Source organism: Oncorhynchus mykiss, chromosome 8 (assembly GCF_013265735.2).
Source record: "Oncorhynchus mykiss isolate Arlee chromosome 8, USDA_OmykA_1.1, whole genome shotgun sequence".
Taxonomy (NCBI): Eukaryota; Metazoa; Chordata; class Actinopteri; order Salmoniformes; family Salmonidae; genus Oncorhynchus; species Oncorhynchus mykiss.
This window is the reverse complement of record NC_048572.1, coordinates 15222520-15240086: the sequence shown is the minus strand read 5'-3', so window position 1 is coordinate 15240086 and position 17567 is coordinate 15222520. Positions and strand designations below refer to the sequence as shown.

At 43.1% G+C, this 17567-nt stretch overlaps 1 protein-coding gene and 1 long non-coding RNA gene across 4 annotated transcripts; both read left to right on the top strand.

Annotated features, from left to right (window-relative positions):
• Positions 1 to 411: 411 nt before the first annotated feature.
• On the top strand, positions 412 to 5288 carry LOC118965496. 3 transcript variants are annotated; one of them, XR_005052788.1, is made up of 3 exons: positions 412 to 511; positions 837 to 1675; positions 4874 to 5183. It is a non-coding gene; the product is annotated as an uncharacterized LOC118965496 (long non-coding RNA). The 3 variants fall into 3 exon arrangements; XR_005052787.1 differs by lacking the exon at positions 412 to 511 and adding an exon at positions 5218 to 5288 and having other exon boundaries at positions 722 to 1675; positions 4874 to 5155; XR_005052789.1 differs by lacking the exon at positions 412 to 511 and adding an exon at positions 800 to 836 and having other exon boundaries at positions 1174 to 1675.
• A 4786-nt stretch (positions 5289 to 10074) lies between these two features.
• Positions 10075 to 14712, top strand: LOC110529463 (paired box protein Pax-1). The gene is made up of 5 exons (XM_021611644.2): positions 10075 to 10356; positions 10786 to 11412; positions 12335 to 12468; positions 12632 to 12842; positions 14102 to 14712. Exons 1-5 carry the CDS (start codon positions 10353 to 10355, stop codon positions 14185 to 14187), a joined length of 1062 nt encoding a protein of 353 aa, XP_021467319.2. The 5' UTR covers positions 10075 to 10352; the 3' UTR covers positions 14188 to 14712.
• The last annotated feature ends 2855 nt before the right edge of the window (positions 14713 to 17567 follow it).

Genomic DNA, 17567 nt, shown 5'->3' with positions numbered 1-17567 from the left:
CTGTTTCTGCCTCTAGTCTGTTGGTAAAGGCTATACTATATCACCACTAACCAGCTGTTTCTGCCTGTAGTCTGTTGGTAAAGGCTATACTATATAGCAGCTAACCAGCTATCTCTGCCTGTAGTCTGTTGGTAAAGGCTATACTATATAGCAGCTAACCAGCTGTTTCTGCCCTGTAGTCTGTTGGTAAAGGCTATACTATATAGCAGCTAACCAGCTGTTTCTGCCTGTAGTCTGTAGGTTAAGGCTATACTATATAGCAGCTAACCAGCTGTCTCTGCCTGTAGTCTGTAGGTTAAGGCTATACTATATCACCACTAACCAGCTGTTTCTGCCTGTAGTCTGTTGGTAAAGGCTATACTATATAGCAGCTAACCAGCTGTTTCTGCCTGTAGTCTGTTGGTTAAGGCTATACTATATCACCACTAACCAGCTGTTTCTGCCTGTAGTCTGTTGGTAAAGGCTATACTATATCACCACTAACCAGCTGTCTCTGCCCTGTAGTCTGTAGGTTAAGGCTATACTATATCACCACTAACCAGCTGTTTCTGCCTGCAGTCTGTTGGTTAAGGCTATACTATATCACCAATAACCAGCTGTCTCTGCCTGTAGTCTGTTGGTAAAGGCTATACTATATAGCAGCTAACCAGCTGTTTCTGCCTGTAGTCTGTTGGTTAAGGCTAGACTATATCACCACTAACCAGCTGTTTCTGACTGTAGTCTGTTGGTAAAGGCTATACTATATAGCAGCTAACCAGCTGTCTCTGCCTGTAGTCTGTAGGTTAAGGCTATACTATATCACCACTAACAAGCTGTTTCTGCCCTGTGGTCTGTAGGTTAAGGCTATACTATATCACCACTAACCAGCTGTTTCTGCCCTGTAGTCTGTAGGTTAAGGCTATACTATATACTATATCACCACTAACCAGCTGTCTCTGCCCTGTAGTCTGTAGGTTAAGGCTATACTATATCACCACTAACCAGCGGTCTCTGCCCTGTAGTCTGTAGGTTAAGGCTATACTATATCACCACTAACCAGCTGTCTCTGCCCTGTGGTCTGTAGTTTAAGGCTATACTATATCACCACTAAACAGCTGTCTCTGCCCTGTAGTCTGTAGGTTAAGGCTATACTATATCACCACTAACCAGATTTCTCTGCCCTGTAGTCTGTAGGTTAAGGCTATACTATATCACCACTAACCAGCTGTCTCTTCCCTGTAGTCTGTAGGTTAAGGCTATACTATATCACCACTAACCAGCTGTCTCTGCCCTGTAGTCTGTAGGTTAAGGCTATACTATATCACCACTAACCAGCTGTCTCTGCCCTGTAGTCTGTAGGTTAAGGCTATACTATATCACCACTAACCAGCTGTCTCTGCCCTGTAGTCTGTAGGTTAAGGCTATACTATATCACCACTAACCAGCTGTCTCTGCCCTGTAGTCTCTAGGTTAAGGCTATACTATATCACCACTAACCAGCTGTCTCTGCCCTGTAGTCTGTAGGTTAAGGCTATACTATATACAATATCACCACTAACCAGCTGTCTCTGCCCTGTAGTCTGTAGGTTAAGGCTATACTATATCACCACTAACCAGCTGTCTCTGCCCTGTAGTCTGTAGGTTAAGGCTATACTATATCACCACTAACCAGCTGTCTCTGCCCTGTAGTCTGTAGGTTAAGGCTATACTATATCACCACTAACCAGCTGTTTCTTGTCACGTTCTGACCTCTATTTCTGTTGTTTTGTATTTATTTAGTATGGTCAGGGTGTGAGTTGGGTGGGCAGTCTATGTTTGTTTTTCTATGTTTTGGGGCATTTCTATGTTTTCGGCCTAGTATGGTTCTCAATCAGAGGCAGGTGTCATTAGTTGTCTCTGATTGAGAATCATACTTAGGTAGCCTGGGTTTCACTGTGTGTTTGTGGGTGATTGTTCCTGTCGCTGTGTTTGTTGTCACAGGATAGGCTGTATAGGTTTTCACGGTCCGTTTGTTGTTTTGTAGATTTGAGTTATTTCATGTATCGTTCAGTTTTCCATTAAAGAACATGAATAACCACCACGCTGCTTTTTGGTCCGCTTCTCCTCCTACAGACGAACGTTGTTACAGAATCACCCACCCACCAAGGATCAAGCGACGTGGTAAACAGAGGCTGCAGCAACAGCAGCAGCAGGAGAAGCGACTGGTGCAGCAGGAGCAACTGCAGCAGGAGCAACAGCAGCAGCAGCAGAAGCAGCAGTGGGAGAGGCTGCACTACTTGGAGAGATGGACTTGGGAGGAGATTCTAGACGGGAAAGGACCCTGGGCAGAGCCAGGAGAATATTGCCGCCCCAAGGCCGAGCTGGAGGCAGCAAAAGCAGAGCGGCGGCATTATGAGGAACTAGCATGGCAGAGCGGATGGAAGCCCGAGAGTCACCCCCAAAAATTTCTTGGGGGGGGGGCACAGGGGGAGTGTGGCAGAGTCAGGAGTCAGACCTGAGCCAACTCCCCCCGTTTATCGTGAGGAGCCAAGGAGGAGCTCAGAACCAGAGCTGGTGTTGGAGGTGAGCGAAGCAGAGACTGTGAAGGAGTTAATGGGGAAATTGGAGGAGAGAGACATGAGGGATTTGCTGGTTTGGTGCATGAGGCACGACATTCGCCCGACGGAGCGTGTCAGGGATTTAATGGCACCGGGGTCAGCTATCCATACTCATCCTGAGGTGCGTGCGAGGGGTCTGGTGAAGACTGTGCCAGCCTCACGCACCAGGCCTCCTGTGCATCTCCCTAGCCTTGCACGTCCTGTGCCATCTCAGCACTACAGTGCTCCTAGCAGTGCTAACTGTGGCGGGCGTGGTGCTGGTCAGGCACCGTGTTATGCAGTTGTGCGCACGGTGTCCCCAGTACGCGTGCTTAGCCCGGTGCGCTACATCCCAGCTCCCCACATCTGCCGGGCTAGGGTGAAGATCCAGCCAGGGCGGTTGGTGCCAGCCCTGCTCTCAAGATCTCCAGTAAGCCTTCACGGCCCGGTCTATCCGTCACCACCTCCACGCACCAGCTCTCCGGTGGCAGCCCCCCGTACCAGGCTGTCTCTCCGGCCCATCCTTACAGGGGCTTCCTCCTCTCCAGCGCTGCCGGAGCCTCCCACCTGTCCGGCGCCTCTGCCGGAGCCTCCCGCCTGTCCGGCGCCTCTGCCGGAGCCTCCCGCCTGTCCGGCGCCTCTGCCGGAGCCTCCCGCCTGTCCGGCGCCGCTGCCGGAGTCTCCCGCCTCTCCGGCGCTACCAGGGCCTTCCTCTTCTCCAGCGTTGCCGGAGCTTCCCGTCTGCCCAGCGCCAGCTGAGCTTCCCGTCTGCCCAGCGCCAGCTGAGCCTCCCGTCTGCCCAGCGCCAGCTGAGCCTCCCGTCTGCCCAGCGCCAGCTGAGCCTCCCGTCTGCCCAGCGCCGCCAGCGCCGTCCGTCTGCCCAGCGCCGCCAGCGCCGTCCGTCTGCCCAGCGCCGCCAGCGCCGTCCGTCTGCCCAGCGCCGCCAGCGCCGTCCGTCTGCCCAGCGCCGCCAGCGCCGTCCGTCTGCCCAGCGCCGCCAGCGCCGTCCGTCTGCCCAGCGCCGCCAGCGCCGTCCGTCTGCCCAGCGCCGCCAGCGCCGCCCGTCTGCCCAGCGCCGCCCGTCTGCCCAGCGCCGCCAGTGCCGCCCGTCTGCCCAGCGCCGCCAGTGCCGCCCGTCTGCCCAGCGCCGTCCGTCTGCCAGGAGCCGCCAGTGCCGTCCGTCTGCCAGGAGCCGCCAGTGCCGCCCGTCTGCCAGGAGCCGCCAGTGCCGCCCGTCTGCCAGATGCCGCCAGTGCCGCCCGTCTGCCAGGAGCCGCCAGTGCCGCCCGTCTGCCAGGGGCCGCCAGTGCCGCCCGTCTGCCAGGGGCCGCCAGTGCCGCCCGTCAGCCAGGGGCCGCCCGTCAGCCAGGGGCCGCCAGTCAGCCAGGGGCCGCCAGTAAGCCAGGGGCCGCCAGTGCCGTCAGTCAGCCAGGGGCCGCCAGTAAGCCAGGGGCTGCCAGTGCCGCCAGTCAGCCAGGGGCCGCCCGAGCAGCTGCCGCCCCTCTGTCCCGAGCAGCTGCCGCCCCTCTGTCCCGAGCAGCTATCGCCCCTCTGTCCCGAGCTGCTGCCGCCCCTCTGTCCCGAGCAGCTGCCGCCCCTCTGTCCCGAGCTGCTATCGTCCCTCTGTCCCGAGCTGCTATCGCCCCTCTGTCCCGAGCTGCTATCGCCCCTCTGTCCCGAGCTGCTATCGCCCCTCTGTCCCGAGCAGCTGCCCCTCTGTCCAGTGGGGTCATTGAGAGGGGTGGCCATGGTGAGTAAGCCAGGGAGGCGGACAATAAGGCGGACTAAGACAATGGTGAAGTGGGGTCCGCGTCCCGCGCCAGAGCCGCCACCGCGGACAGACGCCCACCCAGACCCTCCCCTATAGGTCAAGGTTTTGCGGCCGGAGTCCGCACCTTTGGGGGGGGGGTACTGTCACGTTCTGACCTCTATTTCTGTTTTGTATTTATTTAGTATGGTCAGGGTGTGAGTTGGGTGGGCAGTCTATGTTTGTTTTTTATGTTTTGGGGCATTTCTATGTTTTCGGCCTAGTATGGTTCTCAATCAGAGGCAGGTGTCATTAGTTGTCTCTGATTGAGAATCATACTTAGGTAGCCTGGGTTTCACTGTGTGTTTGTGGGTGATTGTTCCTGTCACTGTGTTTGTTGTCACAGGATAGGCTGTATAGGTTTTCACGTTCCGTTTGTTTTGTAGATTTGAGTTATTTCATGTATCGTTCAGTTTTCCATTAAAGAACATGAATAACCACCACGCTGCTTTTTGGTCCGCTTCTCCTCCTACAGACGAACGTCGTTACATTTCTGCCCTGTGGTCTGTAGGTTAAGGCTATACTATATCACCACTAACCAGCTGTCTCTGCCCTGTAGTCTGTAGGTTAAGGCTATACTATATACTATATCACCACTAACCAGCTGTCTCTGCCCTGTAGTCTGTAGGTTAAGGCTATACTATATCACCACTAACCAGCTGTCTCTGCCCTGTAGTCTGTAGGTTAAGGCTATACTATATCACCACTAACCAGCTGTCTCTGCCCTGTAGTCTGTAGGTTAAGGCTATACTATATCACCACTAACCAGCTGTCTCTGCCCTGTAGTCTGTAGGTTAAGGCTATACTATATACAATATCACCACTAACCAGCTGTCTCTGCCCTGTAGTCTGTAGGTTAAGGCTATACTATATCACCACTAACCAGCTGTCTCTGCCCTGTAGTCTGTAGGTTAAGACTATACTATATAGCAGCTAACCAGCTGTTTCTGACAGGTGCGGACAAAATGCACAACGACCACTATGCAGCTTTACAGAACTTGGGAGACTGCAATTCTGTCCCTCTTGAGAATATATTAGAATTTTATATATTATAATAGAGTAGAACCTAATAGAATAGAATAGAACCTGATAGAATAGCATAGAATAGAACCAAATAGAATAACTTTAGTTTTTTTTCTGCGAGGGAACGTTACCAAAAGCCATGTAGCAAAAGTCAGTCCACCATTTTAAAATGTTTTACTCTCAAATGACCTCTTCTGTGGTTACACAGTTCCAGCCCAAAAACATGTGCTTTTGAACTGTACACGATAGGTCACAGAGAGTAGCTAAGAACATCATACTGATAGAATAATTAGTCACAGGAAATAGGTCGTCTAAATTGCCACCTACACTGGTTTATAAGGAGTGTGTAGCTAAGTGATAACCCATCAGTATACAAAATCATTCTGTAATGACAAGAGTTAAATGTCCTCATTTTTCTTGCATTACAGTGTAATTATGCACTTTACAATGTACACTATGTTATTCGTATCAGTGTAAGAACTATTCATTAGTGACAACTTTGAAGTTTATGACTTGAATTGTCTCAAATATGAATCATCTTAATGCTTAGGTCGTCTTATTTTACATATGGGTATAACTGGCATCTAGAATAGAGAATATAACAAATTGTGAGATTAAAAAGGCTGAAATATCCGGGCAGCTATAATTTACACATATCCTGCAATAAAGTTAAGTTAACATGCTCATATAGGACCAGTTTCCCTGACAAAGATTACGCCTAGTCTTGGACTAAAAAACATTCTCAATTAAGAATCTCAATAAAAAATGCTCCTCATTGTTAGTCCAGGACTGGACTTAACATGTGTCAGGGAAACTGGCCCCTAGCGTCTAGGAGTTCCCAACCTTTTCCTTCCGGGGACCACCAAATCACTGTCAAAAGCTCTTGAGGACCACCAGCAGCTGAATGATGGATTTTTTTTTAACATGAATTATATTGAAAGTCAAATTTTGAAAAATTGGCAGTAAATATATCAAATTAAAAGCATATTATTATTAATATTAACAATTTGCACTGTGAAAAGTAATTAGGGGTTGAAGCAACAAAGCTGGTGAAGCTATGTATTTCTTTGTCATTATTATTATTATTACAGTATACCAATGCCACATGGTGGCGCTATAACACGCAATTGAAAATGATAACTTTGAAAGCTCACACCCCTCACCCAGTGTGACCTAGAATCCTGATATGTGGTGCATAGGTCTCTCTCTTCTTGCAAAGTCCGCCATGATGGATTTCCACCATTTTACATTTTGTGAAATATCACTTAAATGCGGGGCCGGACTACCACATTATTTTATTTTATTTATTTAACTATACAAGTCAGTTAAGGATACATTCTTATTTACAATTACGGCCTACCAAAAGGCAAACGGCCCCCTGCGGGGACAGGGGCCTGGGATTCAAATATAAATAACAAATAGAATATAAATATATTACAAAACACACATCACAGCAAGAGAGACAGCACAACACTATATAAAGAGAGACCTAGGCAGCAACACATGACAACACAGCATGACAGCAACACAACATGACAACACAGCATGATAGCAACACAACATGACAACAACATGGTAGCAACACAAAACATGGTACAAGCATTATTGGGCACAGACAACAGCACAAAGGGCAAGAAGGTAGAGACAACAATACATCACACAAAGCAGCCACAACTGTCAGTAAGAGAGTCCATGATTGAGTCTTTGAATAAAGACATTGAGATAAAACTGCCCAGTTTGAGTGTTTGTTGCAGCTCATTCCAGTCGCTAGCTGCAGCGAACTGAAAAGAGGAGCGACCCAGGGATGTGTGTGCTTTGGGGACCTTTATCAGAATGTGACTGGCAGAATGGGTGTTGTATGTGGAGGATGAGGGCTGCAGTAGGTATCTCAGATAGGGGGGAGTGAGGCCTAAGAGGGATTTATAAATAAGCATCAACCAGTGGGTCTTGTGACGGGTATACAGGGAAGACCAGTTTACAGTTATATTTAGCATCTATTGACGCAACATTTTCCAAACTAGTATATCAAACAACATTCCTATGGGTGTGGTCTTGCACACAAATGCATATAAATTAGGCAAAGATATTCGTATTGTCACAAAACTTGGTACACATGTTCCAAACACTGTTAAGACTCAACATATGCAAGCACATTCAGATGGACCACACGGTGGTGCTGTGAAGGGCACATGTTTACATCTCTTGATCTGTTTGACTCAGAGTGATTAAATTTGGCACACATCCTCGGGGATTTAAGTCTAGCTAACCTGTAAAGTATGGTTCAGTTTAGTCGCATGTTGGCGGTGCTGGACAGTCAAAACCATTCATGCAAGCTCATTGGCTCATAGCAGCCATAATGTTTGAGCTAGAGGCCTGGAAAATATTTGAAGACATGGGTACAAATATGCTATATACCAAATTTGGTGCCAATCGGTCCAGCGGTTCTGGAGAAGATGTTTAAAGTAGTCAACATTTAAAAATGGTCCAACATCACTCAAAAGCATTTTGCATGATCTGTTCGATGTTGAGTTCTGATATTTGGCAACTGTGGTAAGGAGTACAGAAGTAGCTCATCCCAGGGCAATGTGTCCAATTTGTCCAATTCTATGATGAGCACAGCCTCATCTGGGGGAAGCAGAGAACTGCACAGCCAAGTCCTGGCAGTAGGAGGACCCAGTCAGTGACCCCACAGACAGGCTAATGCAACAGGGAAAACATGAGATGGATCGCATCTCTAACTACAGAGTATCCAAAAAAGAAACATTGGACTGTCTTTATTTCATTTTTTAGAATGCATGCTAATTGAATGGAATTATATTTATGTAGAACTGTCAATACCAATATTTTCTTGAGAAAATTAAAGGCTTGAAAAATGAATATGTTGCAGAACCTACATTTTCTGAATGCATCACACCTCAGCTCCAAACCCACATCACATCAAACCAAGATCATAGATGAACATATCGATCTATTGAGAACTACAATCAAATGACAAAACCAGGAGTGTCTTTCTTTGAACTATGTGCAATGCATACTACAGGTAACCTTTATAAATTCTTAGCAAAAGATCAGTTGATAAGCACCTGGCTACGTTTGCAGGTGTGGATACTGCGCAGTGCATATTTGCGATGATGTCTTGCCATGCACGCCCCTTGTCTTGATCTGACTTAACTATGATATCACCATCCCCATAAACATTCAATTTAAAAAAGGAGGCACAGAGATTTTCTCAATAAAATAATTAAATAAATAAAGACAATTGAAACCATACCAGTTTAATGGGTATATGCCTACTTTCAGGGGCAGGCCTCGTCGTTTAAATAGAAAATAACCTCGCAGTATGCCCATATAGGACTATCTCACAAAACAAAACACTTTTATCTTTTAAATGTGAAATAGGCCTACCTGTATCCTATATTCCAATGCACATATATCAGGGAAGATCAATAGTTATATCAATTTTAATGAATATATGTAAAACAATATAAATGTCGTAAAGAAAACAACACACACGCCTTCTTGCTGAAAATAGGCATATAACGAAAAAAAACGGTTGCATTTGTTTATAGGCAAACAAGAAATCGTGTGGACCAATAAACGATTTACATAGTTCTTCAGAGGAAAAGAGTGGCAAAGACCAAAATACAGTACATGCCAAATATTTATCATGCAACCACTGTAATTAGAATGTTCGGATGAACAGCAATGTATCCTTATAAATAGATTTACCGTAAAAATAAATACAAACAGACGTTTGTCACAGACCCTCTGGGCATTCAAAAACTTCTAAACATTTTGCTTATTTTGTTGGTGTGAAGAGTAGGCTATACATGTGTTTGAAAGACCAATCATAATCAATCAATTGAAATCAATTTGCGTTTTAATAGCCATACGATTTATTAGAAAATAAAAGGTTCCAACTTCACGACGCATAAAAGCAATAGTCTTAAGTAGCCTACGACAGAAAGATGTAGGCCTCACATACTGTATGCGCAACATCATAATAGGCTAATCCATCTGCCATGTGCCCAATGTATCACATAGCTTTAGCCATGAGTAACCATAGTGGCCTAACCATCACTCACTCAATCAAGCACACCAAAGATCTCTCAAATATCGATGTTCGAATAGGTCTGTACTAAACCAGAAATTGCATAGAAATTGTATGAATTGAGTGTTGTTTCCATATGACCATTGTGCGCAGATTCAATTAATTGCAATTAAGGGGTAGGTAAATATTGCTTTTTTCAAACTAAAGTGCAGATTTTTCATGTGTGTTTAGCACAAATCTTTATTGGGTCATGACTTCCAGTCCACGTTTCATTAATTGTGGTAACTTTTCGGATGGATAAAAATGCTAATACCCTTGCAAATGAAATTTATAATGCAAGCTTGTATCACGGACAAAAAATATCATAGGATATGATCGGAGTAAATGCATTAAAAAGAATGGCCCATAATTACATGTTAATTATATCCATTGTAATAATCAAATAGGCCTATCTTTAAACAGAGTATATTTATCCTTGTCGTGGAGAACAGCTTTTTGTTTGGATTTTAATTTCCAAGCACATGTTTTCTCCGAGTTCCAAGAGTGTACCGTAAACTCTAAAAACCGGAAAAGATTCGGTGGAGTAGCTAGGCTAGAATACACACGGAGGAGGAGACCAATGAAATGGGAAAGGAGTCTTGAGCACAGCCAACAATATTGACGTAATGGATGCGTCAAATTAATCTGCGCACACTTGAGCCTTCGGGATGGACACATTTCCCCTTATGGGACAAAGATCACTTCAGTCCCTTTGCCCAAACTCGCCGTTTTAGATCATCTTACCAGAAATGCAAGAGCAGAACTGAAGGAAAAACGCACAGAAAAAACATTTTCCTCATCTCATGTGCAGAAGGGTGAAGACAGCACTTTTCGACCATTGGCAACTGGTAGAGGAAAACATCTCAAACCAAAAGCAATGGGTAAACTCATTATTCATTTTGCATGGATCTTTGACTCGTCAGGAGATAATGTTTGCACAAATAGAGATGTGAATGCATTAGGTTTTAGCTTTATATTGTAGCCTACTAGCTTGTCCTCAAATCGTGCGTCCTTCTATCATTCCAGTGTCAGTGTCCATGTCTCCATTTTCATAGGCTATTTTATTTTTCAGACACATTTGGAGTGAACTGCTTGACGATGTTTGAGAGCATAATAGGTTAGAGAACATTGTAGTTGAGAGCCATAACAGTCTGGGTGATATAGATTAAATCAAGGAGAGGGAATTACTTTTCGGGAACTTGAGTGTGCATTATGCTAGGCTAGGCTAAACAGGCTATTGTTTAAAACTCCGTCATGTTGCTATGTCGAGTCTATGCACATCAATGCAATTCCTTATTTGTTTCTTGCAGATCAAACATATGGAGAAGTAAACCAGCTTGGCGGGGTATTTGTCAACGGGCGACCTCTTCCAAATTCGATCCGGATCAGAATCGTGGAATTAGCTCAACTTGGAATACGACCCTGTGACATCAGTAGACAGCTTCGAGTATCTCATGGCTGTGTGAGCAAGATACTAGCGAGATATAACGAGACGGGTTCGATATTGCCCGGTGCCATAGGAGGAAGTAAACCCCGGGTCACAACACCCAACGTGGTGAAAAGCATAAGGGATTACAAACAAGGAGACCCTGGAATTTTTGCTTGGGAGATCAGGGACAGGCTTCTTGCAGATGCAGTTTGTGATAAATATAACGTTCCTTCGGTTAGCTCCATAAGCCGCATTTTACGCAACAAAATAGGAAATCTTTCTCAGCCGGGCCAGTATGAGAACAGCAAGCCAACCCATCCTCAACTATCCTACAACCACATGTACCCGTACTCATACCCCAGTGCAATGTCACCCACTGGGACTAAAATTGGCAGCGGTCACGGTGTACCGATCACAGCGGGCCATGTCAGCCTCTCCCGTCATGGATGGCCTTCGGTGCACACAGTCAGCAACATTTTGGGCATTCGAGCCTTCATGGACCCCTCAGGTAGGTGACAAAATCAAATACTATGCATGTATGTTACTCTTGAAGCTGAGTTGTTTTCTCATAGGCAGCAGCATTGTCCATTGCATCCGTCAGTGTGGCTTGTTAATCACACAGATATTTCAGATGATTTCACATTAATGAGAAACAATTTAAAACAACAAACGTATAGTCAACATCAGGGATAGACAAATATAATAACGATATAGGCCTAACTGTAAATAGTGAGAAGTTAATATGGGCTGAATAGGCCTAATGTATAATGTTGGAATGGACGAACGTTTAAATAATATTGATAAAGGAGCCAAATGGCGAATCTGCTATAAACTAGAAATGCAAAATCATCTTGATGGGGAAATAGCCTACATATAGGCCTATCAGTGTGAGTCCTACTTTGTGGTTTAGCCTATTCATATTTCTACAACGAACTCGTAGTCCATTATGAACGTTAATTAGGCTAAACGTCTTATTTTATGTCAGATATCTTATTGTTTCTCTTCAAAGTATAGCATTAAAATCGCATGAGACCAACAGGTCCAACAGGCCAAACTACAAACCTATAGGATTTACATCAGCAATAATGTAATATAAATGTGTTGTTCCAAAATCTCAAGAATGTACAAAAAACATGGCATTCAAAACGTTGTGGCCACAAACATTCGATCTGATTTTACTAAAATAAAGATTGGTTGAAGTGTGTGTTTATCAGATAATTTCCCCAAGAATTTAATAAAAAACATCTGTTTATCATAAAATGTTCACTACCATCCTGTATTTTTGCAAAAGGAATGTTCTTAACATAAGAGCTAGATCCCAAAATACATTATTTAAAATGCTCAACTGAGTTGGCTTCATATCGAATAAAAACGTACATTGGTTTGTTAGCCTAATAATGTTATATTCTACACTGAAACATTTTCCACAGCCATTGCTGGAGCAGAGGGGTACCAATCAAAAATGGAGGAGTGGGCGAGCGTTAACAGAGCGACTTTTTCCTCTGCCCATGGCGTCAACGGAATAGAGAAATCATCCCTAGAGGCAGACATTAAGTATCATCAGGTACAATTATGAAACAAATACACAAACAACGAATATGTTCATAGTTTGATCAGAAATACGTTTCCACAAGATGTCCACTGTAAATATATGCATACATATAAACGTTTTGGGGCGTTTTGCTTCGCTGTGCTTAAACGGTTTTTTTTCTTCCGTTTTTTTTCAGTCTTCTTCAAACCTATCTAGTTATGTACCTGCTTGTGCCTACTCTCCCCCAAACCAATACGGGGTGTATGGTGGGCCAGCAGCTAACTACATGACAACAGGACACCACTGGCAGTCTCAGAACGCAAACCTGGCCCACCCCAACAGCGGAGCAACCATGCAAGGTGGAGACTTCCACACGGCAATGTCTTTCAAACACTCATCGCGAGAAGGTAACTAAGCAAGTCGTTTTTTTAGGTTTCAAATCTTCCAGTGGATATTTTAATTAAGCACAATGGCACACATATATGCAGCTGTCAATCATAAAACAGCTATTTTTAAATGCAACTCGTAAAAAAAAAAGATTAGGCCCCGTGGGTCGAAACCCTACGACCTAACAGGATGGGTTTAAATAGGTGGTCGAGGATGACAACGGTTGACATTTAGATAATTTTGTATTTTATATAGGCCATAGGCCTAAATGCTACATACAACGGAAGCTTCGGGCACAAACAACAGAGCAGGCTGTGTTGGGCGACTGATAAGGAAACCATTGAGTTCTTTGAGAGAAGGTTACTTTATTTACTGTGCAAGTCATTATGGTATCAAGCCAGTGTAAATGTACAGAGTAGGCCTACAGCAATAGCATTTCATACCCTCAGGTGATGACTGCAGGCCTTTGGTGTAGGTGGTCTTGAATAACCTATTAATAATAGTTGAATTATATGATAGCTATTAGCCTAACGATATAGACCACATTTTTCCAAACGTTTACATATTCATTAATTAATGTTACAATTAGCTAGCTATGATGTTCAAATTATGTCTATTTAATTTGCGAATACTTTTTAGGCAACGTTATATATTCCTATTTTCAAGGGTTGTGCGTGCGTTTGCTTTTCAACGACGAGTAGTCCTGTAGGGAAGGGTGGGTTTTGCATTGATAGGCCTACATTATTTCCACAATATCATAACCTTTTTTACGGATAAAAATCTAATTGAGGTAATTTGATATAAATGACAACAGCCATGCAATTAGCGGTGTATATTGCAACCACATTCGACTTCATTTGAACAAAAAGCCTATTAAAAGATAAGCCTATTAATGCTAAACCAATCAGTATAATTCTAAATGAAATATCTGAGTAACCTACATTATCCATACCCTACTGTTTATCGTAGGGCAATCATTTTGCTTATACTTTTGTGAAGATAATATTTGTGTGAAGAATAAAACATTGCTACATGTGGTAGGCCTCAAATTTGCCCAGTGCAATGGACACATTCATATAATTCCATCCCCGTTTTATACACCTAGGTATGACAGTCCAATAACCTTGATCTCTATCAGATGAGAAACAAGTTTAGGTATCTAATCTTGCTAGGGCATTGAGACCTGACCTATAATTGACATGATTTTGTGTGCTCACTGTTCTGAATTACGACTTATTTGTTCCAGAAACATACTGTATCTGTTGTTTGTTTTTCACAGGAGACAGAAAACCTCACAGTCCCTTGATCAAGCACCAGCACGAGGCGTTGAACGTACACGGACTCTCCCTCCCGACCTCAGCTTAATGACCCAACGAACCCAACGGACCGTCAAACTCTCTTCAAATAGGCAATGTACAGAAAATGCATAAAATTATGGGCGAATTATCAATAATTCCACCAGTAAGTGAGGAACATACATTTCAAACGTCATTCAGTGTAATTGCATTGCAGTTCAATACAATTGTAAAATCATCGAATGTAGACATTAATGTTGTTATAGTCTTGTTCACCTGCATTAATGCAGTGGTGTTGGTTAGGACTTCATTATTATATATTTTGCATTTCACTCATCCAAAACTCATCCCAAATCGAAATTGCGTAAAACTAATTATGTAACTTCCCTGAGGTCACATTGTTTCCACGACGGATATGGCTAATAGGCGTGCATGCTGTGTGTGTTCAAACAAACATTTGTTATTATGGACTGAAAAGGAAAGTTCAAAATGTGAACAATATCATGTATTTGTAATTTTGTAAATGACATCCGCAAAAACTGTATTATGTATATTTTTTATAACTGTGCTTAATAAAGGCATGCTAAACGGGAAATGCCTATTTCGACATATTTGGATTTCCATAATTCATGCAGCTTTGCGCCTATTGGCTACTGGTCAAATTAAAATGATGAAATTATGATTGGTATAATAACTTGAATGGTTTATAACAACTTTTCTCCTGAGGTCTCACTCTGTATACCTTTGACCAGATGCTACCACCCGGACTGATTTGATTTATCTCTCACTCTATCTGGGTACGGACGCTGACCGCAATATAGTTACCAAACAATTAGTCAAAAATAAAGACCTAAACGCACTTCTTATTTGTGGCACCAGACCATGACAAAAATCATAGAGTGGCACCTCTATTGGATAGCCTATTCCAAGACAAACACGAAACACCCGATAATCCAAGAATCAACACACAGTAATATCAGAACTGGCACTACACAAACGTCTGAAGCATCTGATCAATCGAAACATCAGGTAGGAATGCAAGTCATGCGTGCGCAACTGCGGTTACGCACCGTTTGCATCAATAATCACAGAAGGATATAGGTACATCTAAAGCTAATAATGCTACGCCGAGAGTAGCATTTATGACGCTTAAAAATGATGTTTGTAAATGTTGCTCAATTTGGGACAGCATACTGTGTTGTCTTTTATCTTCAGAAAATATTGGAGCCTGGATTTGAGAAGTTGTTGACTGTGAGCAAACTATCACTAACCGATGAAACCATGCAGACTAGCTCCATCCCAGCAACGTTTTCCATATGCACATTTGTTTTTTAATATTTGTTTATTCCAGTTTACAGTGTGCATCTGTTCAACTGAATTTATATCAAAAGTGTATTCACCAATTCAATCGGTGGGAGCTATAGGCCAAATAGCTAGAAAGTGTATAGCTAGAAAGTGTATAGCTAGAAAGTGTAGACTAAATGCTTCATCGAAATCGAAAAGATTATCCTATATTATTATCACTTAGGCCTAACCTATCTACTTTACTCTATTCTATATCACGTTAGGAGTGTGAATGGTAGTCCTACTTGATATAACGTTGCATATTGAAATGAATCCAACTCAAACCCTTCTCGAAATACTACAAGGCTACTGAAATTCATTATCACTACAAGGACGTATTATTGTGAGTAATATGTACATGAACATTCATGTATTTATTTATATAACATTTATGTTTTAATACGATAATATGTCATCCAACACATTCATGTGAATTATAATTATTATTGTTATTATAATTATAATATTATAGGACGTTCTTGTACAAGACTAAAGATACATTAACTTCTCGCCTGGTTATGTAAGGTTTTTAATTTTATTTAGCCTTTATTTAACTAGATAGACCTATGTCTTTAAAAATAATACTTGTTTAAGGTCATAGAGTTGACAAAATTTCCAGGATGAACACAGAGGCCTAGTTGAGCTTTTGAGGCATAAACAGAGAGAAATGTATGATTTTTTATATATGCATATAGGACTTAAAATACTAACCTAGAAAACCTTATGAAAATAGAGTTAGTGGAAGTGGAAAACATAGTTTTGCTAAGCGCTTACTTTTAACAATCCCTAGTCTGCAGTTTGTCTGTGCGGTGGCTATAACCCAGTCCAAAGCCAAGCCACAGACCTCTCCAGGATGAGAACATGTGGGACATTCTGAACAGAAATATACATAACACAATCCAGGTGCCGGTATTTCAGCTTTGTTGTTTGAGTTTATTTATCCTTACATCCATATTTTGTAAAATGTGGTTTTTATCATCCAAATGAACATGTTGGTGAAATGCGCTTCAAAGTTTCGATATTGGATTGAGGTAGTTGTCAGATTATGTCCTGTACTGGATAAGAAACTAACTTTAACAAAAGGTTCTGTAAGATGCTGTACTCAGGGTGAGCAGGTTGACTGTTTGGACAATAGTCAGAAAGACAGACAGGAAGTCGTTAGCAGCAGGGGCATGTAGAGAGAGACGTGTGTGGTAGGGTTACCATGGACACCTGGTGATGGACATCAACACAAAGGAAGGGGAGCTGCAGCATGTAGCTTCATCCATCACAGCCCAGTGTGTCTCCTCTGCAATCAACACCACCTCACCACCCCAAAGTAGAAAACGATGCCTGTCCTATAGGACTGTTGAGACAGGTGGAGGACAAAATATATGGTGTTTGCAGACCCGTATACTATTTCAATGTATGGACCTGGGTATGTGTGTCCTTCTGGATATTTCTGTGAGGTGTTATGGTGTGAGTCAAGCTATATGTCCTTTAAATGTACACATGCTTTAATTCATTAGGCAAACGATCTGCCTGTGTAGTAGGCCTATCCTCTCAGAATGTATGCAGTGTCTTAACCTGAGGGACTATTCTCAATCTCCTTCTTAGTGTTCAATCGGCTGCTATGCCAAATTAGAAAAGTAAAACTGTCGTCTACAGTGTTGAGGCAAGTACATGTCGTACAGATGAGATGAAATTAAATAGAATTATCTAACATGATCATTTCCTGCTCATAATGTTTATCTGACTAGTAGTAATTCTGCAAAAATTCAACACATATTTACTCAACGATTAGCCCCATTTGTAATAGCATTATTACATCAAGTGTGTGTGTGGATGTAGCACTCTGTGAGCTCCCAGCCTCTAATGCAGGAGAAAAGGTTTGGATTTTGTACCTATATATTCAACATTTTCTCACCATTCAAAGTCTATATTGATGTTTTTTTGCTGAGGCGAGTCCAGTAGCCTCCTGTAGACAGGTAATGAGCAATGTAAGGTGATCCTCCAGCAAACAGTTACTGCTGAATGGAGGTATGTCATTACTGGGACAAGTCTGAGCCTTACTGAGCACACGTCTGACAGAAACACTGGGCCTGAGACGAAGCACTGCTCCGTTGT